This window comes from Lepus europaeus, chromosome 15 (genome assembly GCF_033115175.1).
Source record: "Lepus europaeus isolate LE1 chromosome 15, mLepTim1.pri, whole genome shotgun sequence".
NCBI classification, from domain to species: domain Eukaryota; kingdom Metazoa; phylum Chordata; class Mammalia; order Lagomorpha; family Leporidae; genus Lepus; species Lepus europaeus.
In genome coordinates, this window is record NC_084841.1 from 59,552,842 (window position 1) to 59,576,924 (window position 24,083).

A 24,083-nucleotide genomic window follows, 5' to 3' on the forward strand; every position below is an offset into this window, starting at 1 on the left:
CTAAGTTTACGTTGGCCCAGTGGTTTTCACAGCACCTTTTCGGAAGTTTTCATCTTCATGTTGCACGTGTCAACTCACATTTGCCTCAGATCACCCCAACATAAAAGCTGTAAAGAATGCTGGGATACCTTGAAACCCAGTGGACCACGTCTGACTATCATTTAAAAAGGTGACCATTGTAAGGCATGTGTTCAATTTGCACTTCTGCCTGTTCACAAACTTTTCTGAATCTTTGGATGCCTTTGAGAATAAGAAGAGGACATTGTTCCTCAGAAAGTGAACACACACGTGCACACACACATACGCACACACACACACTATTTTGCTATAGTTTTGAGATTGCCTGGAACCCATTTATAGACTCTTGCCACAGCCCCATTTGTTCCTGTTGTCAGCCTCTGTAGATACAGTATTTGCTTATTGCCCCCTCATGCCTGATGTTGTGGAAATCAGGTCAGGCTGTTGCCCAGCAGATAGTGTTGTTATCAACAATGTCCGATTCGATTCCAGTGCCTTGTCTTCCAATAGAGTGTGAGCGGGAAGGTAGGGAGGAGAGGAGCGAGAACATTAGGCAAGGCGACCCAGTGGTTAGGCTAATGCTGCCTCTCAGTTCTGCAGGGTGTTAGAGATGTAGACTCATAGAGCCATCCTCAGAACACGCAAATGAGTGCCAATGACCTGCCACCTGGGAGGCGTCTGCGGAGGATGGGAGAGCTGGATGAGGGGTTCCAAGTGGCAGAACTGCCGAATGCCTTTTTGAGTCTTTAGGAAGAGTTCAGCGGAAGGCTTGGCCTCGGGGAGTGCTGGTGAGATTTACAAGGAGAATTCTCTAGAGAAATGCTCGAGGATGAAAGCATTGCTTTATTTGACCAATACTTCTTGTGCTAACATTGAAACAGACTGGCACGATTATAGTCGGAAAACCTTTCTAGTCTGTACTTGCTGTCCCTTCAGCGTCATTGGAGGTGCTCTGGTGGCTTTTCCTGTGCAGGCGTTGAGCGGGTCAGAGGTGCACAACCCCACTGTTCAGCGGAACAGAGTGTGATTCTGATACTGATTGGGAAGGGGACAAGTTTGACTAAAGTTTACAGGTAAATGATTCAGGTGTGACACAGAAGAGAGAAGAGCTGGATTCTTTAAGTTAAAGTTAACAGTGTTGTGCCATCCAGCAATAAATTCATATAAAAGTAGGCAAAGAATTTCAGTGACAAAAGGAAAACAATGAATTAAATCAGTAATTAATACATTACATATGATGAATCAGTATTCATTAAATATGAATTAGAGCACCATTTTTAATCTATTAATATAGGAAATAATACAAAAGATAGTTTGGGCAAGACTGGGATGAAAATGACACTTGACTAGCACATGTAGAGATGAGAAAAAATTGTTCCAAGGTTCATTTTATTTTATTTGGAAGAGTTACAGAGAGAGAGAGATTCCATCATCTGGCTCACTCCCCAAATGACTGTACTAGCTAGGGCTAGGCCATGCTGAAGCCAGCAGCCAGGGGCTTCATCTGGGTCTCCAGTGTGCATGACAGTACTTGGGACACTTTTATTTTAAAGATTTATTTATTTATTTGAAAGTCAGAGTTACACAGAAGAGAGAAGGAGAGGCAGAGAGAAAGAAAGGTCTTCCATCTGCTGGTTCACTCCCCGATTAACCGCAATGGTCGGAGCTGTGCCATTCCGAAACCAGGAGCCAGGAGCCAGGAATTTCCTCCGGGTCTCCCACATGGGTGCAGGGGCCCAAGGACTTGGACCATCTTCTACTGCTTTCCCAGGCCACAGCAGAGGGCTGGATTGGAAGTAGAGCAACCTGAACTCAAGCTGGTGACCAAATAGGATGCTGGCATTGCAGGCAGCAGCTTAACCTGTGCCACAGTGCCAGCCTCAATGTTGATGAAAATTCGTAAGTTTTGGAAAGCAGGTTAGCCATTTGTGACCGATTTGTTCACATTCTTGGACTCATTTCTGAAATTTTTTTGGAACTCATACCCTAAAGCATAAACATATACATGAAAATGTTTATTATAGTAGTGTATATAATGTTAAAAATTTGGAGATAACATATCACATATAATAGTGGAGTATTGATATAATCATAGAATATGGAACATGAAACACTTGATGAAATACATTCACAAAGAGTACCAAAGATCTTAGTGTAACAAATATCATTCAAAGGAGAGAGAAGGAAATATCAGTATTTATGCCTGGAGTACAGCTATGTAACAAGTGCCTGTACATAAGGAAAAGACTGGAAGCATTAGGAAAAACAAAACCAAGTTGAGACTCCAGGGTGGTGTCAGTGTTGCAGAAATGTGGATGTCTTTCAATGCTATCATTTTGTCCAATAAGGAAAACTTTAAATAAATTTCTACCTTTATGTCTTTATAGATTTTTATGTGAGATACTGAACTGAGAATTTCACTGTTTGATAAAAGGTATTTTTTTGCCCGTAATGAATAACCACTGTTTCAAAATCTTTATTTAGCAGTCTACACTTTCCTCACTGATTTGAATGCCACCTTTATTGCATCGTTTCCATGGGTACATGGGCCTGCCTCTGGAGTTCCTACTTTAAGGTCTGTCTCTGTGCCACTATCACACTGTTTAAATACTCTGGACTTATTATGGTTTGCTTTGTGTAGGGCAAGCTCTGCCCTCCTGCCTGAGCCCAGTCATGATTCTCTCTTCAGCCTTTTATTTCTATTTTTGTGTTTCTTTTTCTTCCAGATGAACTTTACAATAAGCTTGTTGAGTGTCATTTGAAAAAAAAATCAGTGTGGGCTTCAGCTGGAGTCCACTAAATGTATAGATTCATTTGGGAAGAGAGCTCTGCCTAGCACACCTCTGATGGTTTTCAGACATGCCGGTGGAGTCTTTGGGTGATTTCTGTTTGGGATGGAGTGAGTTGATAGAAAGATTATAGCATATCTCTGTGCTTCTGTGACAGAGTCCAAGCTCTCCTGGTAGCGATGCCAACAAATTTACTTAGGAAGGTTGATGGTTTCCAGTTGAATCCAGGTGGGGAAGTGAAGGGTGTTCTGGAATTCTGTGATTCGTAATTTATCTTTGCCAAAAAGTGAACTTGGTGGCCTTTTAGGAAGACGAGCAGGGTGTCAGTGGCCGCAGCGTTCGCCACAGCTGTCCCATGTGGTGGATGAATTGAGGGATCCTTGTTCCTGAGCACATTCCTTCAGAAGCCCGTCCTCCTGCCTGTCTTGACCTAGATCCGTCTCTGTCGAGTTGTCTTTTCTGTGTATTTATGTCCTAGTTCATTTACCTTCATTCTTTCTCCCAGTCTCCCTCTCCTTTCACTCCTTTTTTATTTTTTTTAAAGAATTGTTTATTTGAAAGACAGAGTTACAGAAATGGAGGGAGAAACGGAGAGAGAGAGAGAGAGAGAGAGAGAGAGAGAGAGAGAGAGATCTTCCATTCACTGGTTTAATCCCTAAATGCCTGCAATGGCCAGGGTTGGGCCAGGCAGAAGCCAGGAGCCTGGAACACCATCCAGGTCCCCCACTTAGATGACAGGTGCTCATGTACCTGAATCATCTTCCACTGCTTTCCCAAGCTAATTAACAGGGAACGGATAGGAAGTGGAGCAGATGGGACATGAACACATACCCATATGGGATGCCTGTGTTGTAGGTAGTGGCTTGACCCACTGTACCACAATACTGTCCCCTTGCCCACCCCTTCTATCTCATGGAGTCTCTCTGTTGGTTTCTTTATCATCTCTTACCTTAGTCTCTGTGATATCTTTAACTATATCCTTCTGTCTTTGTGATCACCAAATAAGTACCTCCTCTTATTGCTGAATGTTATCCTTAGTGTGAGGATTTCTGGATATTTTTTGCTTTTTTTGTGGATACATCTTAGTTCTGATATGAATGTTGTCTGTTGTTACCAATGTAAAGCATGGTGTGGTTCTTGAAAGGGAAGCACAATGAATTATACAATGGTTGTTTGGGTTTATATTGCATTAGAAAGGGTTGTTCATAAGTTATAGTCCTTGTTCATCCAACTAAATTACAATACGACCATTATGTTGAATAGGTGCAGATTAGATATCCTTGGGATCTTTGAAAATCTTTGATCTGTTTATACAATTCACTTTCTGTTAAAAGATAGTTACAAACGGGCCAAGTTAGATTCTGCCCCTGGAGAATTAACAATCCCTTTAGCAACCAGGAACATGACTAACGCAAGCTGTTCTTCCTTTTTTAGGAAATGGAATTTCATCGAAGTTTCCTCTCTCAGTCATGTCAGACATTTGTTATTGTTTTTTACTTTTCAGTTCTCCTTCCTGAACTTTTTTTTGAAGCTATTGTATGGTAGATTTTTCTTGGCATGTTGCTTTCTATTGATTACGTGTGTGAGAGAGTGTGTGAGTGTGCGTACACACTCCCATCAGAGAAGGGACAATTGCAAATTGAGAACCGATGGCTTTCTCAGAGCCCTGCAGTCCATCCAAGTTCATCATTTCAGACAACTTACATGTGTGTGTGATGGCTTGCAAAGCACCAGAAAACAGCTATTTCATTTAAAAAGCATTTGGGCCTAAGAACCACTTGGCTACTGGAAACAAAGAGCCCGACACTGATTTTGTTTTTGCTCTGATTATCCTCAAGTAGCCTCTGGAGTGTCGTGCTGATCTTTGTCAAACAGATGTTAGGGAGACAGGGGAGACTCTGCTCACTGTGCTCTGTGGTTGCAGGGTGAGGACCTCTGAGGGAGCGGGTGTGTTTTGGTTGGGCAAGCACACAATAGCCCAGATGCTTCTCCACAAGGCACTGAGCTCTGGCGGCTTTCCAAGTAGGCGACCCCTTCTCCTCCTAGTTTCCATCTCCCGGCCGCTCCTGTAGGCTGGGCGGAATGTGCCTCCTCCGTGGAGTCTGGCTCTGTCTTGCCTCTAGTTTCTAGTGGGGAGGGTCACGAGTCCTCTGAAGTCTCTTGGGGTGCCCGGATGACCTGGCAGGCTCGTGGGTGACCACGCTTGCCAATTCAGCCTGTGCAAAAAGCCTACTGCCCCACTTCCTTGGACGATCGTCCTGAGACCGTGCCTCAGTGACCCAAAGTGGCAGTTCTTCTGCTTGGCGCCAGAGCACTTTGCAGGGCCTTGTGCCAACCAAAAGTTCCCCAGAGAAAGTGTGGGGCCAGAGCAGTTGCGAACAAGGACTCGGCACTCCCCTAGGGGAGAACAACGGGCTATGGGAACTGGCATAGCCAGTCCCCACTGTCCCAACAGTTGTCCTGTTTACGGAACCATGTTGGTGGCTATTTAAGGTTCTTGCAACCTACCGTGCTCCAGTACAGTGTGAGGCCAGAGCTAGGAGTGATTATCTTGAATTTTCATACTAATAGTTGTATTTCAGGAACAGGTTGAAAATTAATACAAGCAAGGATATTTAACAGGTAGGACTCAGAAAAGGCAATGAAACATCACAGTTGTGCATCTAGTAAATAATAATAATAAAAAAAAAACTTCTTCTCTATGCTCTGAATTGCTTCAACTTTACAAACAGAACAAAGCAGCTCTGACACCTGCACCTATGTCTAACAGGAAGTGTCTTCCTCCATGTCAAGCACGTTGTTGTTGGAAAGGATTTGTGACACTTGAGCTGAGCCACATGGAGTGAATATAATGACTGACACTGCTTTGGGCCTGGGCCCTCCAGTTCTCGGTTTCCTGGAGCCAGGACAAGGAAGCGTGACTACGCTCTGACTCATTGGTTTTTCAGGGACAGACGACCGTCTATGCGAAATTCGGCAAAAATGTTTATCTTCCTGAAGATGCCGAGTTCTACTTCATCTACAATGGGTCGCATCAGAGACACGTCGTGATCGCAGAGCGTGCAGAGGCCAATGTTCTGCAGTCCAGCGTGCCAGGTGAGGTGTCTTCCTCATTGTCAGCCCAGGGACATGGGCCAGCAAGGGCGCCGGGGGCCCTGCATGCCAGTGTGTGTGCCCCCGTGGGGAAGCCACTCGCCCAGTGTTAGCTCGCCTCTGAGGTCCGTCCATCAGAAGCCCTGACTGTGTCTGGCTGCACCTGACTCTCAAGGTTATTTATGCTTTGAATGCAGTCAAGTGCAAGAAACACTATATCTTAACTATGCTCTCCTTCATCCCAGTGGGTTCTTGGGCAGAGCACACACAGACAAAGTTTGCCTTCATTCTTTCTTCCTCATTCCCCTGTGGTCAGCCTGGCAGCCCCAGGCTCTCCCCTCCCCCACCTCGCTCTCTGGGTTGCTGGGATTCTTTCCTGGGCATTCTCTGCAGCTACAGTCTTCCTTGATTTTAGGCTCCAGAGCTTTCTCTCCCAGACCCTAAAATGCTCATGTTCTGAAACCTGGAATTCCTCCAGTTGTTATCTTCAAGTGTCTTGGTGACAGATGCCAGATTAGTGTATTATAAGTGACCAATCCTTCTCAGATCATTACTGGACATTTCCATCAGGGTGTGGAGTGTGCATCTAAGAACATCAAGCTTTAACCTAAGGTGGAACTAAAATGTCATTACCTGGACAGGCGTTTGGTGCAGGGTTAGGGTGCAGCCTGGGACACTTGCATCTCCTATTGCAGTGCCAGGTTCTAGGCCCAGCTTCTCTGCTTCTGATTGAGCCCCCTGCTAATGTGCACCCTGAGATGCAGGAAATGACAGCTCCAGTGCTTGCATCCCTGTCATCCTTGAGGGAGACTCAGATTGAGATCTGGATTCTTAGACTTAGCCTTGCCTAGTCCTCACTGTTGCAGCCCCCCCCCCCCATCTCTGTTCTTTTTACTTTTCCAAAAAAATAAAAAAAATAAAATAAAATGTCATTACCTGTAAGATAGGGAGGTTGTTTTTTTGTCCTTGTTAGTGGGTTAGTTTTTCTTAACTGTGGGTCTTTCAGGGCCACTTAAGTTTTATCATCCAGGCAACCTTCAGTTTTTCTTACAGATAAGGTTGGCCTCACTCTTAATGTTTTTGTTATGTGTTATCCACCCCCCCTCCATCCTTCCTCCCTCCATCCTCTCCAGCCCCTGCTAATCACTATTCTGAGTTCAGATGGACTGGCTTTAAAAAGTGTATCTGCTGCGTGTGGCAGACAACATGGACATGGTGCAAGCTGGAGAGACCTGCTTGTTCTTGCTCATCGAACGGCTTCATTGTCTGATTCCTGAGACTGTGAGCATTTTTAAGCATTTCTTTCACTGGCCCATTAGCTTCTATCTTTATAAGAAAAAAAAAAACAGGGGCCACGTTGTGGTGCAGTGGGTTAAACCCCTGCCTGCAAAGCTGGCATCCTATATGGGTGCCTTTTGAGTCCTGGCTGTTCTGCTTCTGATCCAGCTCCCTGATAGTGAGCCTGAGAAGGCAGCAGAGGATGGGCCAAGTGCTTGGGCCCCTGCACCCATGTAGGAGACCCAGAAGAAGCTCCTGGCTCTTGGCTTTGGTGGCTTCTTGGCAGCTCTTTGGGGAATGAACCAGTGGATGGAAGATCTCTCTCTCTCTTTTTCTCTTTCTCTCTCTCTTCCCCTCTCCCTTCTATCTCTCTCTTTCTCTCTCTCTCGCTGTTAATCTACCTTTCAAATAAATAAATGAATGTTTTAAAAAAATAACTGATCAGTTAGTGGCATCTGGCTTTCTTGGGCTCTTGGTCTCTTCTGTCCTTTGCTTAGGCATTTACACCTATGTCTTTCCTACTTTCGTTTTTTTCTTTTGTTATTATTGTCGTTTCCTCTTATAGAAAGAGAATAAAATTAAGAACCAAAGCACCACTCCTAACATCAAGACTTCTTGTTTTACCTTTTTCTTTGTATATACACAGGGGCAAACCCCCTCTCTCTCCTTGTGTGTTAAGGAAAATATTTCTGGTTCTGTTGTGGCCTGCTGAGAAGTGAGATGCCCTTCATGTTTGTGGGTGCCCTAAAGGGGGACAATACTCTCTGTTTCCAGCTCTGGACGTTCAATCTCCCTGGCTCCAGTTTTCCCATGGAACCCTTCAGGAACATGGAAAGCAGATTTCTGTAGGGATACCGGTGGGCTGGGTGCACTCTGCACTCCCACCGCTGCCACCATTTCCCTGTAGGGATGAAGGCAGTGCTTTTTCAAAGAAGCTTGGCCTGCTCTTGTTCCTTGAAGGCCTGGCAGCATAGCCTCTGGCGAAAGGCTTTGGGGAACAGGCAAAGCAGGAATGACTGTGCCCACTGGCCGTGCTGTGGGCCAGTGGCAGCGAGTGCCTCTTCTCTGCTCTGTAATCACAGCAGTTTGGTACCGCTCACCTCTGGAAATTCTGCCAAGGGCAGTGTAAAAATGTGCCTACACAGAAGTTTGCTGACCTGGGTATTAAGAATGCACACAAGGCCGGTGCCATGGCTCAACAGGCTAATCCTCCGCCTTGTGGCGCTGGCACACCGGGTTCTAGTCCCGGTTGGGGCGCCGGATTCTGTCCCGGTTGCCCCTCTTCCAGGCAGCTCTCTGCTGTGGCCAGGGAGTGCAGTGGAGGATGGCCCAAGTGCTTAGGCCCTGCACCCCATGGGAGACCAGGAGAAGCACCTGGCTCCTGCCATCGGATCAGCGCAGTGTGGCGGCCGCAGCGCGCTGGCCGCGGCGGCCATTGGAGGGTGAACCAACGGCAAAAAGGAAGACCTTTCTCTCTATCTCTCTCTCTCACTGTTCACTCTGCCTGTCAAAAAAATAAATAATAAAAAAAAAGAATGCACACAAGACAAGTGCAACTCTTGTGGAAGTGGGGAGCACTGGATGATGTATATATTATTATAGGCAGTGGGTGATGAGTAGACTTCACTTACCTTAGCTCCCGTTCAAAGGATTTCCATGGAAGTAGGTGAACTTCTGCAATTTTCTGGTGTTATCTTAGAAAAGCAGCACTTACCTAATTATGGACACAGACAATGACTTAGTAGGAAAGGACAGAGACGGAAAGGACAAAGGCCTTCAGGACGCCAGTCTTGAATTCGGGATAGAAGTAAAAGGTGAAGGTTTGCCAGATGCCGATGCTTGGGACTGACAGAAGTGTCTTACGGACAGGACTGGGTGGCCTTTGCTGTGTGCCTTGCCCTCCTGCTGAGTGTGCTCTGCTCAGGTGGGGCTGCGGAGCCTTCCCTGGGGGCCCCCTGGGACTCACCCGCTCACCTTCTTGTCTTCCAGGCCACGGGCTCCAGGAGACAGTGGCGGTGTCTGTGTGCCTCTGTTCGGAGGGTTACTCGCCAGTGATCATGGGCTCCGGCTCCGTGACCTATGTGGACAACATGGCCTGCAGGCTGGCCCGCTTGCTGGTGACCCAGGCCGATCGCCTCACAACCTGCAGCCATCAGACTCTGCTGACCCCGTTTGCCCTGACGGTGGGAGCGCTGCCTGCTTTGGATGAGGAGCTCGTGCTGGCTCTGACCCAGCTGGAGCTGCCTCTGGGGTGGACTGTCTTGGGAAGCCCTTCCCTCGAAGGTGGGTCTTTGCCAGAAAACTCAGATGTCGCCTCCCCGTGGCAGGCTCAGAACGCCCCTTACAATTTAGTGTCTGCTCTCCTGGTGGGTGGGTGTCCCTGTGCATTTGCTCCTGAGCCTGGCTCCGATGTGGCTGGGTTCCCTGAGGCCTGAGCCACTTGTCTCTGGGCTGGCTGATGCTACGCCGTCTCAGAAGGTGTGGGGAGGTGGAGGAGAAGAGCTTGGTCTCAAGTGGGAAAGGAGTGGTTCTTCATGGCAAGCTCTGGGTCCCGTGGTTTTAGGCTGGGGCTCCACCGCCCTTGGCAAGTTTTCTTGCTGTGAGAAGGGGGCACTGTTGGCATATTTCCAAATAGGGAGGATCACTGTGCAGGGAAGAGCATGCCAGCGGATCTGCAAAACACTTAGAAGAAACGTGGTCATGCAGGAAGTGACCTGTGGGTTGACATCCCTTAAAGATGTCAATGTTACTGACAACATTTGGGTATTTGAACTTTAAAAAAATTGTATATTGACACATAGTAATTGTAGATATTTAAGGCGTATGGTGTGATAGGTCAAACAGGTATGTAAATGTGTGTTGGCCAGGTCAGGACCATTAGCATTCCTGTCTCTTTAAACTTTTATAATATCTTTGTGTTACATTTGTAGTAACTTTTGGAATTACTAAAGGCCAATTGGATTCTGAATACCAGCTGTTTGTTTGGGCCTGGTGTTGTGGTGTAGGGGTTAAAGCCACCACCTGCAACACAGGCATCCCATATGGCCACTGGTTCCAGTCCTGGCTGCTCCACTTGCAATCCAGCTCCCTGCTAATTACCTTGGAAAAGCAGCAGAGGATGGCCAAACTGTTTGGGCCCCTGTACCCATGTGGGAGACCTGGATGAAGCTCCTGGCTCCTGGTTTCAGCCTTAATTAGCCCTGGCTGTTGTGGCCATATGGGAAGTGAATGAACAAGTGGAAGATTCTCTGTCTCTCTGTCTCTCTCTCTCTCTCTCTCTAACTCTGACTTTCAAATAAATAAACAAATCTCAAAATATACCAACTATTTAGAGTCTGGTGTGAACAGAGCTATAGATGTTCTATAGGCACATACCAGGCATTAGGCTGAACTAAGAGATGTTTAATAGATGCTGTGTATGATAATTACAAGTTATGTGATTTGTTGCTCTGTGTTTTATTAACTACAACATATTGCTGTCTTTGTTCTTCCCATGATCTTAGTTTTGTGGTTGGATGGTATAATTTTTAAGAATTTCTGCTTCCTGATAAATTCCAGTGCAGTTACAGGTTGACTGAAATGATAATAGATAAGATTAAGTGTGCTACTCCAGGTGAAAGGGTGTGAGCTTTGTGAACAGAATTATAGGCCAAGGACCGGTGCTGTGGTGCAGTGGGTTAAAGCCCCAGCCTGCAGTGCTGGCATCGCATATGGCTGCCGGTTCAAGTCCTGGCTGCTCTTCTTCCCATCCAGCTCTCTGCTGTGGCCTGGGAAAGCAGTGGAAGATGGCCCAGGACCTTGGGCCCCTGCACCCACGTGGGAGACCCAGAAGAAGCTCCTGGCTCCTAGTTTTGGATCAGCTCAGCTCAGCTCTGGCTGTTGCAGTCATTTGGAGAGTGAACCAGTGGAATGGACGCTCTCTCTCTCTCTGTTGCTCTCTCTCTCTCTCTCTGGCTCTACCTCTCTCTGTAACTCTTTCAAATAAATAAAATAATTCTTTAAAAAAAAAGAATTATAGGCCATACACCACCATCAGAGGGGATCTTCAGATCTCTCCTTTCATCAGGGCTATGCAAAAACTCGCCTGGTCACTTAAGGAAGTTTCTTTCTTTCTTTTTTTTTTTTTATTAAAGATTTATTTATTTATTTCAAAGTCAGAGTTATACAGAGAGAGAAGGAGAGGCATAGAGAGAGAGAAAGGTCTTCCATCTGCTAGTTTACTCCCCAGTTTGCTGCATCGGCTGGGGCTGAGATGATCCGAAGCCAGGATCCAGGAGCTTCTTCTGGGTCTCCCATGTGGGTGCAGGGGCCCAAGGGCTTGGGCCATCCTCCATGCCTTCCCAGGCCATAGCAGAGAATTGGATTGGAAGCGGAGCAGCCAGGACTTGAAGTGGCTCCCACATGGGATGCCAGCACTGCAGGCGGTGGCTTTACTCGCTATACCACCATGACGGCCCCATTTCTTACTTTTTAAGGTATTGAATTAGAGAGAAGTCACATGTCTAGGCCAGAGCTGATCCATGCCTAAATCCTGTGTGCTGATTGACATGTGTAAGGGGGTGGGCTTCCTGAGGCATGGGTTGTGTCTATTTTGCTCACCGTTATCCCTAAGGACCTAAACAAGGGATATGAGGTATTTGGGGAGTTGAAGTTGTGATACTTGAAGATCTCATGGGATATATCCTTCATATTTCATGTATGTATGTACTCATTTATGGTATCTATGTCAGGTATAGGTATATCACACGTGTACATATATAATGTATTCTGGCTTAAACCTCTTGGGTTTTAAAAACATTTAAAGATGTCTTACTATCAATGACTATTAATGATTATTAATAATTATTAATAATTATCTAGTTATTCGTAATTAATATTAACATGGGTACTATTCGAGGTTTATTTACTGTTTGGAAGGCAGATCCATTTGACAAAGACACAGAGCTGTCGTGATTTCTGACCAGCCACCGCACTCGAGTGTGTGAGTCCGGAGTGCCAGAGCCTCAGGGAGGGACAGAGGCGGGGCAGTCGCAAGGCCCCCTGAACCCCTTTAGTTAGATGCGTGCAGAGGCGCATTTTGTGTCAGTAAAGTTACAAATGGTCGAAGTCCATGAAGATTGGAAACCGCACACAAATTTCTTCAACTAAGGGCTTCCAGAATGAAATTCATGTTACCCACGTGATTTATTTTTCTTGCCCAAACTTAGAAGTAAATGAAGATTTCCTGATATTCAATCTGTGGATTGCTAGTGGTACATGCCTGCAGTTTTCCATGCTGGGTATGCAATGCTCAGTTACTCTTGCTGGTAGAAATACATGATCAAATGTGTTTGGAGAACACTGGACTAGACACTAAGTTGTTAAGGGCCGTCTTACTGCCATTGTCATTGCTATTTTAAGAGGTATTCTTGTTTACCAAGCCCCCGTCTGTAATGACCCTTGATTTATCCATACACTTAGAACGGGCAGCTTTGTGTACCATCCCCTCCTGACTCCCGGGCCAGGATTTATATCTCACACATGGATTTTCGTGAGACAAAAACCGTCCAGTTCTCTCTCATGAAGAGACATTGTACTCCATGGAAAAACAATTGCAGTGTCCTAGTTGTTAAGAATATCTGCTCTGTAGTCAGATTCAAGTCCTGATCTTGCTGATTCGTGGCTATGAGACCCGGGCAATGTACTTCGGTCCTGTTGCTACACATTTTTGATTTCTAAAATGAAGCATAATAGCACTCACCTTACTAGCTCATGGTGATGATTAAATTATACAACATGGCAAAGCCTCTAGACCAGTGTCTGAGCATACTGAGTCCTCAGTAAAAGTAGGCTTCTGTGTGTGTGTGTTTGTGTGTGTGTGAATGAATTTCTGTATATAGAAAGCACATTTGATGTCCAGGCATGGGAACAAATCGCAGTTGGTTTGGACAAGTGGAGCTACAGACAAAGGATAAAGTCCTGATCTTCTGTGCTCTTTGAATATCTCTAGGGAGCTTTTTTAGACCTTCTTGCGGTGGTTGATAGTGCTGTATGTAGCATTGCCTGCAGCCTGGACTTGCAATGGAGCTACTCTACCACATCAGTGTTGGCACAGGGTTGACATCTGTGTTTTAAGCTCGGCTTCACTTGAGGGCTGATGGCCATCTTCTGGGATTTCATTCAGTCCACCACCTGTTTGTAGCTCAGCACTGTTATATATGTATGTTATGGCTATTGCTTGATTTTAGATGGCAAGGCCATAACTTTCATTTTTTAAAGATTTATTTATTTATTTGAAAGTTAGAGTTACAGAGGGAAGGAGAGAGGGAGAGAGGGAGAGGGAGGGAGAGAGGGAGAGAGAGAGGGAGAGAGAGAGGTCTTCTATCCGCTGGTTCACTCCCCAATTAGTCGCAATGGTCAGAGCTGTGCCAATCTAAAGCCAGGAGCCAGGAGTTTCTTCTGGGTCTCCTATGTGGATGCAGGGACCCAAGGACTTGGGCCATCTTCTACTGCTTTCCCAGCCCATAGCAGAGAGCTGGATTGTAAGTGAAGCAGCCGGGACTCGAACCGGAGCCCATATGGGATGCCGGCACTGCAGGCAGCAGCTTTACCTTCTATGCCACAGCCCCGGCCCTGCCATAACTTTTCTATTTATCAGGATACTTTTGTCAGATTTATTCCATTTTTTTTAACTAAATCGACCAGTTAGACAAATATATTCAAATATAAATCTTTCTATGTTGGTTTTGACTTTTTACTTTAGAAATTATATTAGATACTGAGTATGGGGGGAGCCTAGAGGTTTATTGCATTGACTAAATCAAGTAAATGAGCACGAATGAACAAGTTTCTAATTACTAATTATTAACAAGAACATTTGGTAAAGACTAAAATGGATGCCCTGGATCCACTGGGTTATACTAGTTTTTTTTTTTTTTTTTTTTTTTTAAACAGGACACACATTTTTTTTTTCCTTTTTTTATTTGAAAGATTTAGAGTTGGGGGAGAGAGAGAGAGATCAATCTTCTATCTACTAGCCCAGTCCTGAGATGGCCTTAATGGCCAGGGCTGGGCCAAGCCAAAGCCAGGAAACAGGAGCTTCATCCAGGTCTCCCACATGAGTGGCAGGGACCCAAACACTTGGGCCATCCTCTGCTGCTTCCCCAGGCGCATTAGCGGGGAGCTGGATCAGAAGCGGAGCAACCAGGACACGAACCAGCGCCCGTATGGGATGCTGGCACTGCAGGCAGTGGCTTTACCCGCTAAGCCACAGTGCTGGCCTGCATGCACACATTCTGACTTATTGCCCGTTTAAATCATTTGGTGGGGCTGTGCTGAGGTTGAGCTATTTTGGATTTATTCTTAGTTATATTTAACCCTTAATTTAGTAAAGTTTTAATCTAAGCAGTTTCAGAATTTATTACTTGCTCATACATCTGTTTTTAGTGTGTATTTTATGAGTGTTGCTTGCCTTCAGGATGATAAATAATGAGGAAGTGAGAAACTGAGGCGAGACGCCTGCTGGAGTTTATAATATACTAGTGGTAATGGCATCATAAGTGGAGAATGGTTTCTTCCCTAGTCATTCTTTCTTCTAGTCCTTATACAACTATTTGAAAGCTTCACTATTCACTTTTTTTCCCTAAAAAAATTAAATAGTTAATTAAGTAATTTCAGAGGCAGAGATATACAGAGAAAAAGAAATCCCATCAGCTGGTGCGCTTCTCAAGTGCCCACCAGGGCTAGAGATGGGCTAGACGGAAGCCGGGAGCCAGGGACTTAATCCAGGTCTCCCACGTGGGTGACAGAAACCCCATTACTGGAGCCATTCCCGCTGCCTCCCAGGGTGTGGTGCGTGGGAAGCCGGGGCAGGAGCTAGAGCCACGGATCCCATCCAGACCCTGATGTGGGATGCAGCGTTTTAGTGGGTGCCTTCACTGTTAGACCGGATGCCCTGCCGCATCTCTCTGGCTAAAACTTCTTTGTGTTGATTTGTCATCTCCTTGGGCATAAATCGAATTACTGGATGCTTATTAGTTGGTTTCTGTAATGGTTTTGCCTTCAGAGTCTGAGGGAAGCGTCCCTGGAAACAGTGCTGTTGAGGAGGAGCGTCTCGTCTGTTTGCCTTTTCAGTCTCTGAGGTTATCCGGAAGGCCCAGATCCCGAGAGGAGGGGGAGCCTGTGGAGCAGAGCAGAGCTTCCCTTGGCTTGCTTCCTACCCCTCCTCAGTCACAATGTGACTCCCTCGTGTGTTTGAGGGGAGGAAATATCCCAGGTTTGATTTGATTTGGGGCCATGTATAAAATTGGATTTTGTTTCCTACAAGTAAGCCCATTCCTTCTGTGAGATGGCTTTCATGATGGCTTTTGCAGGGTTGCAGAACTCCAAATGGGAAGTCAACTGTTGAACAGCAATACAATTATCTAGCAAAATGTCACAATTTATCTTCTTAAACATTTTGTTTGGGGCTTTCTGCTTGTTTATTCTTTTGGCCAGAAATTTTCTTTCAGAAATTGGCATAATGTTGACAATTACGTGAACCAGGATAAAACATGCTAATAGTTTAGGATTAGTGTTCAGATGACTTTTGAGTTGAGTGCGTTCCCTTCCTACCCATCCAGGGGCTTCCCCTCGCTTGTACTCCCAGGAGCCTGTCACAGCTGGGGTGGGGGGCTGCTGTTCGGGTAAACCCCCCAGGCGCTGTAGATGCTGTTTCGGGGGACTGACCGCCTTGCTCCTGTGAACACAGCCACTCCTCCCCTAACCTGTGGAGAACAGGTGCAGCTTGTCCTCGGCATATTTTCTGACTTAAAAGCAAAAGAGGCCACTCCCTAAAAAAAAAAAAAAGCTGTATGAAGAGTATTTCTCACAAATATTCGCACTTACAATATTACTCGCTCTCTCTATATAAATGGTCAGATTCAAGATTTTTTAAAAAGATTTATTTATTTATTTGAAAGGCAGTTACAGAGAGGCAAAGAGAGAGAGAGCGAGCGAGGTCGAGGTCTTCCATCTACTGGTTCACTCCCCAGATGGCCCCAACAGCCAGAGCTGCACCAATCCAAAGCCAGGAGCGGGGAGCTTCTTTCAGGTTTCCCATGCGGGTTGCAGGGGCTCAAGGACTTGGGCCATCCTCCACTGCCTTCCCAGGCCATAGCACAGAGCTGGATTGGAAGTGGAGCAGCCGGGACTGAAGCCGGCACCCATATGGGATGCCAGTGCTGCAGGCAGCGGCTTTACCTGCTGCGCCATGGCACCAGCCTCTCAAGATTTTCGCCAGAGTAAATTACTATTATTTTGAAAAATGAATTTGTACTCTTCTGCAGTTCTCTCGGTAAAGGTGGTTCCTGTGAGCAGAGGTCTCCTTACAGTGGAAGCTCTCTGTTCATTATGGAGGAGGAAGATTCTTTGCTATAGCAATCATAAAAGTCTAACAAAGTCTGTGTTGTAAAAGTGAGACCATTACCTGAATCTGTAGGGCAGAAATCTTTAACAAAATACACTTGTGTCTATTAAATTTTTTTAAAATCAACTTTACGGAGTTAATCTGGCCAGCACCGCGGCTCACTAGGCTAAGCCTCTGCCTGTGGTGCCGGCATCCCGGGTTCTAGTCCCGGACGGGGCGCTGGATTCTGCCCCGGTTGCCCCTCTTCCAGTCCAGCTCTCTGCTGTGGCCCAGGAGTGCAGTGGAGGATGGCCCAAGTGCTTGGGCCCTGCACCCCGTGGGAGACCAGGATAAACATCTGGCTCCTTGCTTTAGATTGGCGCAGTGTGTCGGCCGCAGCGCGCCAGCCATAGCAGCCATTTGGGGGGTGACCCAATGGAAGGAAGACCTCTCTCTCTCTCTCTCTCTCTCTCACCATCTAACTCTGCCTGTCCAAAAAAAAAAAAAAAAAAAAGAGTTAATCTTCCCTCTTCCTTTTACAAGTGATTCCGTGAATAGAAGAAATGTTGAGGGTTAGCCTGTTGAGCTTTTGCAATTTTTCTGCAGGGCTTAAATATACCTGATGTATTTAAGGGGTGGTTTGGTTGCTTGGAGAACTGGCCCCAAAGAGGACCAACTGGCAGAACTGGAAGGACTCAGTGAGAGCGAGTTAGAGAATTCATTATTTTATTTATTCCAATGATCAGATTACAACTATGCTTCTTAACTCAGTTGTACAACAGTGGAGTCAGAGTTAAACCTGAGGCCAGAAGTTAGAGAAATGATTCATTTCTTGGAGAATACATGTTGTCAGGAATCATCCAAGTAGTGGCTTTTGGTAAAGGAAGAAATCACCGTGTGATGAAAAGTGACTTACAAGGAGAAGAGAAACCCTTGTTGTGAGCTGCGAGTGTCATGGGCAGGCAAAGCCGTGTGAGGCTGTCACCAAGAAGAAGGTGGCGGCACGGTGGCACAGGGGCACGGTACTCTGCTAACAGGGCCGTCAGGAATCGGGGCCCTCTGGAGGAGGGCGCTGGCAGAAAAAGGAAAAGAAATGCGGAGGCCAAGAGAGCACTTCAGGCAGGCTGGAGGAGCAGTTACTCGGCGGCCGTTCGGCTGTGCCTGGACAGCTTAGTGTTCACGCAGCGAGTCCAGGTCCCTGTTAGCATTGCTCCTCATCTGTGGGAAAAGGCAGTAAAGAGAACTAACAGCTCATTTTGGAAGGTTCAGTGGGCACTGCCGCTTTTACGGGACATCTGCTTGCTCCGAGCCACACACAGCAGAGCCGTCACCTTCTTCCAGGCGACAGGAGAGGAAACCTATGATCTAGCAGAGTTTGACTGTGGAAAAGATCTCTCTCTGTATCTCTTTCTTAGAAAAGAGATCTGTAACCTGTAAGAAACAAGATAGCAAGATTTGTTTCACTCTTGACCCTGAGCTTGGCTTGTATTCTGATCCTTGAGCACAGTCTGCTGGCTGTGGGTAGAGAGAGACAACCACCAGGCTTGGAGCAGGTGCTGTGGGTAGAGAAAGAGACAGTGGCCAGGCTCAGAGAAGCTGCTGTGGACTGGCCCTGGCTTCATGTGTCAGGTCCAGGAAACAAGGGGGAGGGTGTGGGGCTTAGGAACCTGGCTCGCTGGCCTGCACATAGCATGGGACATCAGCCATGTTGTTCTGCCTCAAAGCTCTGTACTGGGAAGTGAAGTTGAGAAATCATTAGCTGAGCACCACGAGGCACAAAACCCCTAAAAGACAGATTTATTAAAAAATATAAATTTCCATTTTTAAAAAGTTTTGAAATTATTCAATGCCTTGTAATAACAACCGATTCTTGCGGTTTGTGTGATTCCTTTGAAAATCCAAACATGTTTCAAACAGCGTGTGCACCGGCAGCATTCCTTTCTGGCCTCTGTCGCTTCTACTGGGATACACAGGGACAAACATCTCCACACCTTCAGTTGCTAAGGTGGGCCGTTGTATATGTGTCAAGCCTTGGTTTCTGCCTCTATAACATAACGAATAATAACAGGGCATAAACTACAGCATAGCTGCCGGGATTAAATGAGATAATGCATGTAAAGTACTGAATCCGAGCCAGCGCGCTCTACGGACAAGGCATGGAAAAACCTGGTCGTAGTCACTGGCACCTAGTGAGAATGGAATGAGTGCGATTGTGCTGGTTTTTCTCTTTTCTTTCTTTTTTTTTTTTTGAAAGATTTATTTATTTATTTGAAAGGCAGAGTTACAGAGAGGCAGAGGCAGAGAGGGAAAGAGAGAGAGAGGCCTTCCATCCACTAGTTCACTCCCCAGTTGGCTGCAACAGTCAGAACTGCACTGATCTGAAGTCAGGATCCAGGAGTTTCTTCCAGGTCTTCCATGCGGGTGCAGGGGACCAAGGACTTGGGCCATTTTCTACTGCTTTCCCAGGCCATAGCAGAGAGCTGGATTAGAAGTGGAACAGCCGGGACTTGAACCGGTGCCCATATGGGATGCCGGCACTTGCAGGCAGTGGCTTTACCTGCTATGCCACAGTGCCGGCCCCAGTTTCTTTGTTGGTTTTTTTTTTTTTTTTTTTGACAGGCAGAGTGGGGACAGTGAGAGAGAGAGACAGAGAGAAAGGTCTTCCTTTGCCGTTGGTTCACCCCCAATGGCCGCTGCAGCTGGCGCACTGCGCTGATCTGAAATCAGGAGCCAGGTTCTTCTCCGGGTCTCCCAAGCAAGTGCAGGGCCCAAGGACTTGGGCCATCCTCCACTGCACTCCCGGGCCACAGCAGAGAGTTGGACTGGAAGAGGAGCAAACGGGGCAGAATCCGGCACCCCGACTGGGACTAGAACCTGGGGTGCCGGCGCCACAGGCGGAGGATTAGCCTATTGAGCCGTGGTGCTGGCAGTTTCTTTGTTTTGTTCGTGCATCATTTTTTTTTTTTCCCAACCCAACCAGGCAGCCCCTTTTAAGACTGATTTCCTGTTCAGTTGATTCCACTTGCCTTTGTCCTCTACCCTCATTGAATATCCCTTGCTGGTTGTGCCCCCATGACTGAAGCAGGGGATGAAGCCACCAGTTGAAGCTGCAGAGGTCGGGGGCTTTGGTGTGAGGCTCTGTTCCCTGGAGGGAACCGTGTCTGGCCACGGATGAGAGGCTGGTTTCCTGGCTGTGCTTGACTTCAGACTACCACAGCAGACTTCAGATGGTCGGAGGCAGGCCATGATGAGTGTACACATTTCTGCTCATCAGTAATAAAATTAGACGTAGTGCATTTTCATTTGCCTCCCAAACAGATCACGGTGCCTGTAGGACCAACGGGGAGGAGGTCTGAGAAATCCAACTCACTGGTGTTGTGAGGGAGGCATGAAAGAGGGCTGGGTGCACAAGGGCTGTCTGCAATGTCTGTGGAGTGAGTCAGTTGATGGATTTGAGTAACGAATGAGAGAAAAATATCTATTGCACAGGCTGGAGAGGAGATCTGGCATAATTGCAGCTTACAACACCTAATGACTGCCTGCTGCCCTGAGGCATGGGATTATAGCACATTTGTCTTAATGGCAAATCTGGTCTTCTCCGCTGATACAATTATAGTGCCTCCTAACCAGGCAGCTAGTTCCCTTCAATTATGCTTTTAAATCATAACCAGAGGAAAACTGTTTTCAAACATACCACAAATGAATTTAGGGACTGTCTAGTATCCATTTTTTAAAAGATTTATTTGAGAGGCAGAGTTATGCAGAAACAGGGAGAAATAGAAAGGTCTTCCATCCACTGATTCACTCCCCAAATTGCTGCAATGGCTGGAGCTGAGCCAATTGAAGCCAGGAGACAGGGGCTTCCTTTGGGTCTCTCACGTGGGTGCAGGAGCCCAAGCACTTGGGCCATCTTTCACTGCTTTCCCAGGCACATTAGCAGGGGGCTGGTTTGGAAGAAGAGCAGCCGGGACATGAACTGGTGTCCATATAGGATGCTGGCATCCCAGGCAGAAGGTTAACCTACTATGCCACAGCACCGCCTTTTGTTATGTATTTTTAAAACACATTTATTTACTTATTTGAATGGCAGAGTTAGTTCACTTTCCAAATAGCCACAATGGCTAGGGCTGGGCCTGGCTGAAGCCTGGAGCCAGGAACTCCATCGTGGTATCCCAAATGAGTAGCAGGGGCCCAAGCACTGGGCCATCTTCTACTGCTGTCCCAGGAACTGGATTGGAAATGGAGCAGCCAGGACTCGAACTAGTGCTCATACGGGATGCTGGCATCACACGTGGCACCTGAACCCTCTGTGCCAAAATGCTGGCCCTGTATTTTTTGTATTAAGAATATCAGACCAATTTGTACAACTGCTAAGTCTCTCCAACTCTTACCTTCATAGATCTCGAGAACCCTGTGCCATATGTTGTTTGCATTCCAGCTCCTTGACATTCCTGGGGAGTAGGCTGAGCAGATATCAATCCCCTTTTATGGGTCAAGCAACTTGAAAGTTGACAATTAAGTGGTTTCCCCCGAGTGTTCAAACCACATCCCGCCTTTGAACTGTACAGTGTTGTGTCTGGATTCCTAACATCTTACACCAATGCCCACATTGTATGATTCAGTCTGGAAATGCCCCAGAATGTGAAGGTCAGAAATTGGTTTGCTATCTTTGAGTGCTGATAAAGACTTTTCATGGCTTCAACTGATTCAGTGCCAGTTCCGGGAGCTAAAGTCAAGCCTATGTGAGATGCAAAAATCCAAAGAGTACATGCCAGTGTTGAACTCCACGATGCCAGTTTTCTGGAATGATGATGTGTTTGTGGTGGGTGTTTTCCTGGATCATTTTCTGTCAAGAGTGGTGGTTCTGTGAGTTTTCAAATCTGTCTGAGACAGAGAGGAAGCTTCTGGGAGCTAGAGGCTGCCATTATATGTATTCCAACTTCCTCTTCTGCTGTTGGCTTTGTGATCCAGTCATGTCTGCCAAGTTGACCTTGTGCTCTTTAGGATGTCCTATTTCCATGCTTTTCTCCTGAATGTGTTTCAGTTTGCAACGCCTATCCTGGACTCACCAAGCCCCACTCTTCCATAAGAAGGCTGATTTGTTTATTTGCATGCCAGGGCCCCATGTGGACTACATAAATGGCAGATGCCAATCCCTTCTCCATGCTTGTTGACAATACTGAAAGCCTTTCATTGATTGTGTGTGATACCCTTGCCAGACTCTCTCTTCTATTCTTCATGTACAATTTTTTTTTTTTTGACAGGCAGAGTGGACAGTGAGAGAGAGAGAGAGAGAGACAGAGAGAAAGGTCTTCCTTTGCCGTTGGTTCACCCTCCAATGGCCGCCACTGCCGGCGCACCGTGCTGATCCGAAGGCAGGAGCCAGGTGCCTATCCTGGTCTCCCAGGGGGTGCAGGGCCCAAGCACTTGGGCCATCCTCCACTGCACTCCCTGGCCACAGCAGAGAGCTGGCCTGGAAGAGGGGCAACCGGGACAGAATCCGGCACCCTGACCGGGACTAGAACCTGGGGTGCCAGTGCTGCAAGGCGGAGGATTAGCCTATTGAGCCACGGTGCCGGCCCTTCATGTACATTTTTGATAATATTTTTCCTTTTGTTGTCTTTGCTCTTTGCTCAGTATTTTGTAAACACCTGCACATTTTCAAATCGTGATATCTGGTGTAGGTTGAATCAGTTTGACCTGCAGATAGTTTTTCTTATGTGCCAGGTGGTTTCCTAGTTCCCATTATGCTCTTTGTGTCTAAGCCGACAGCTATAGTTCATCAGACGGCAACTTCCTGGCCTATGTATTTATATTGTTCTGAACAAAATGATGGGGCTTCACACATCTCAAAGGCAGGAACTGCATCCATCTTTGTGCCCACAGAGCCTGGAAGGTAGTCGTGGTCTCATTCAATGTTTGTCTGCTAAATAACTTAGATGTACAAACTGAGACCACTTTGGAGATACATGTGGCTTTGGAAATCAGAGTAGCAATCACTTGGATTTATATGAATTAAAAATAATAGTTTGGTCTTCTAAAAAGCTACTGCATGAAGGACATTTCAATGGTTCCACTCAAGTGTTATGAAACATTACTAAATCCTACAATAGAGAAGTACTTCTGAATTAATTTGAAGTTAAAGCTGTCATTTGCTTTTAGATTATTGCACCCATCACATTTGTAGCTTTAATATTTTGCTAAGTATTGAAGGCGGTCTCCTGGCTTAGCAGCAAGTAGTGTGGATTAAAAATGTAAAAGTCTCAGAAAACTTTGACTGTTGTTCTCTGGTGAACTATTTTAACTAATAGAGCTTAAGAGCTATTCAAGAAGATGATGTAATAAAGTATAGACTAGATATGTCTTACTTTTTAAAAACAGCAGATTGCAACCTTGGCTTTGCATTAAAATTGCTTGAGACTCTAGAAAGGACTGAATCTTGAGACCCAGTTCAGAAATTCTGATTGCATTGTTTGGGGAGTAGGGGCCTTTAATGTCAGTATGATTTTTTTTTTTAAAAAAACTATTTTTAAAAAGATATATGCATGTACATGTGTGTTTGAAAAGAGGGAGGAGGAGATGGAGCTAGACACAGAAAAACAGACACACACATGTCCGTGGATCCCAGAAGTACCAACACCCCTCACCCTTTCCCAGTCACATTCTCCTCTCTTTTCTTTTCTTTTCTTTTTTTTTTTATTTTTTGACAGGCAGAGTGGACAGTGAGAGAGAGAGAGACAGAGAGAAAGGTCTTCCTTTTGCTGTTGGTTCACCCTCCAATGGCCGCCGCGGCCGGCGCGCTGCGGCCGGCGCACCGCGCTGATCTGATGGCAGGAGCCAGGTGCTTATCCTGGTCTCCCAAGGGGTGCAGGGCCCAAAGACTTGGGCCATCCTCCACTGCACTCCCTGGCCACAGCAGAGAGCTGGTCTGGAAGAGGGGCAACCGGGATAGAATCCGGCGCCCCAACCGGGACTAGAACCCGGTGTGCCGGTGCCGCAAGGCGGAGGATTAGCCTGTTGAGCCACGGCGCCGGCCTCGCCTCTCTTTTCATAGGTATGATGCTGGCTTCTATAGTAACCCTTTCCCTGCTTTTCTTTATGGTTTTGCTGTGTATGTATATATATATATATATATATATGTGTGTGTGTGTGTGTGTGTGTGTATGTATTTACTTAATACTTGAAAGGTAGAGTTACAGAGAGAGTGAGAGAGAGAGAGAGAGAGACAGAGAGATTGTCCATTCCCTAGTTCACTCCCCAAATGACTGCAATGACTGGGACTGGACCAGGCTGAAGGCAAGAGCCAAGAGCTCTATCCAGGTCACTCATGTGGGTGGTAGGGACTCAGGCACCTGGACAATCTTCTGCTGCTTTCCCAGGCCCACTAGCAGGGAGATGGATCAGAAGTGGAGCAGCTGGCACTTGAACCTGTGTTCATATGGGCTCGCAGGCAGTGGCTTAACACGCTGTGTCGTATTGCCAGCCCCAGCTTTTATTTTTTAAAAACTTTGTATTAATGGAAACACACCCTATGCATACTC

General features: G+C 46.4%; 1 protein-coding gene across 1 annotated transcript in view; it reads left to right on the forward strand.

Moving 5' to 3' along the window:
- Positions 1–24,083, forward strand: part of ARHGEF28 (Rho guanine nucleotide exchange factor 28) — a 330,489-nt gene that overhangs the window by 123,559 nt on the left and 182,847 nt on the right. The window contains 2 exon segments of the mRNA XM_062212247.1: positions 5,756–5,903; positions 9,168–9,461. Of these exon segments, the coding sequence (XP_062068231.1) occupies positions 5,756–5,903; positions 9,168–9,461 (442 nt within the window).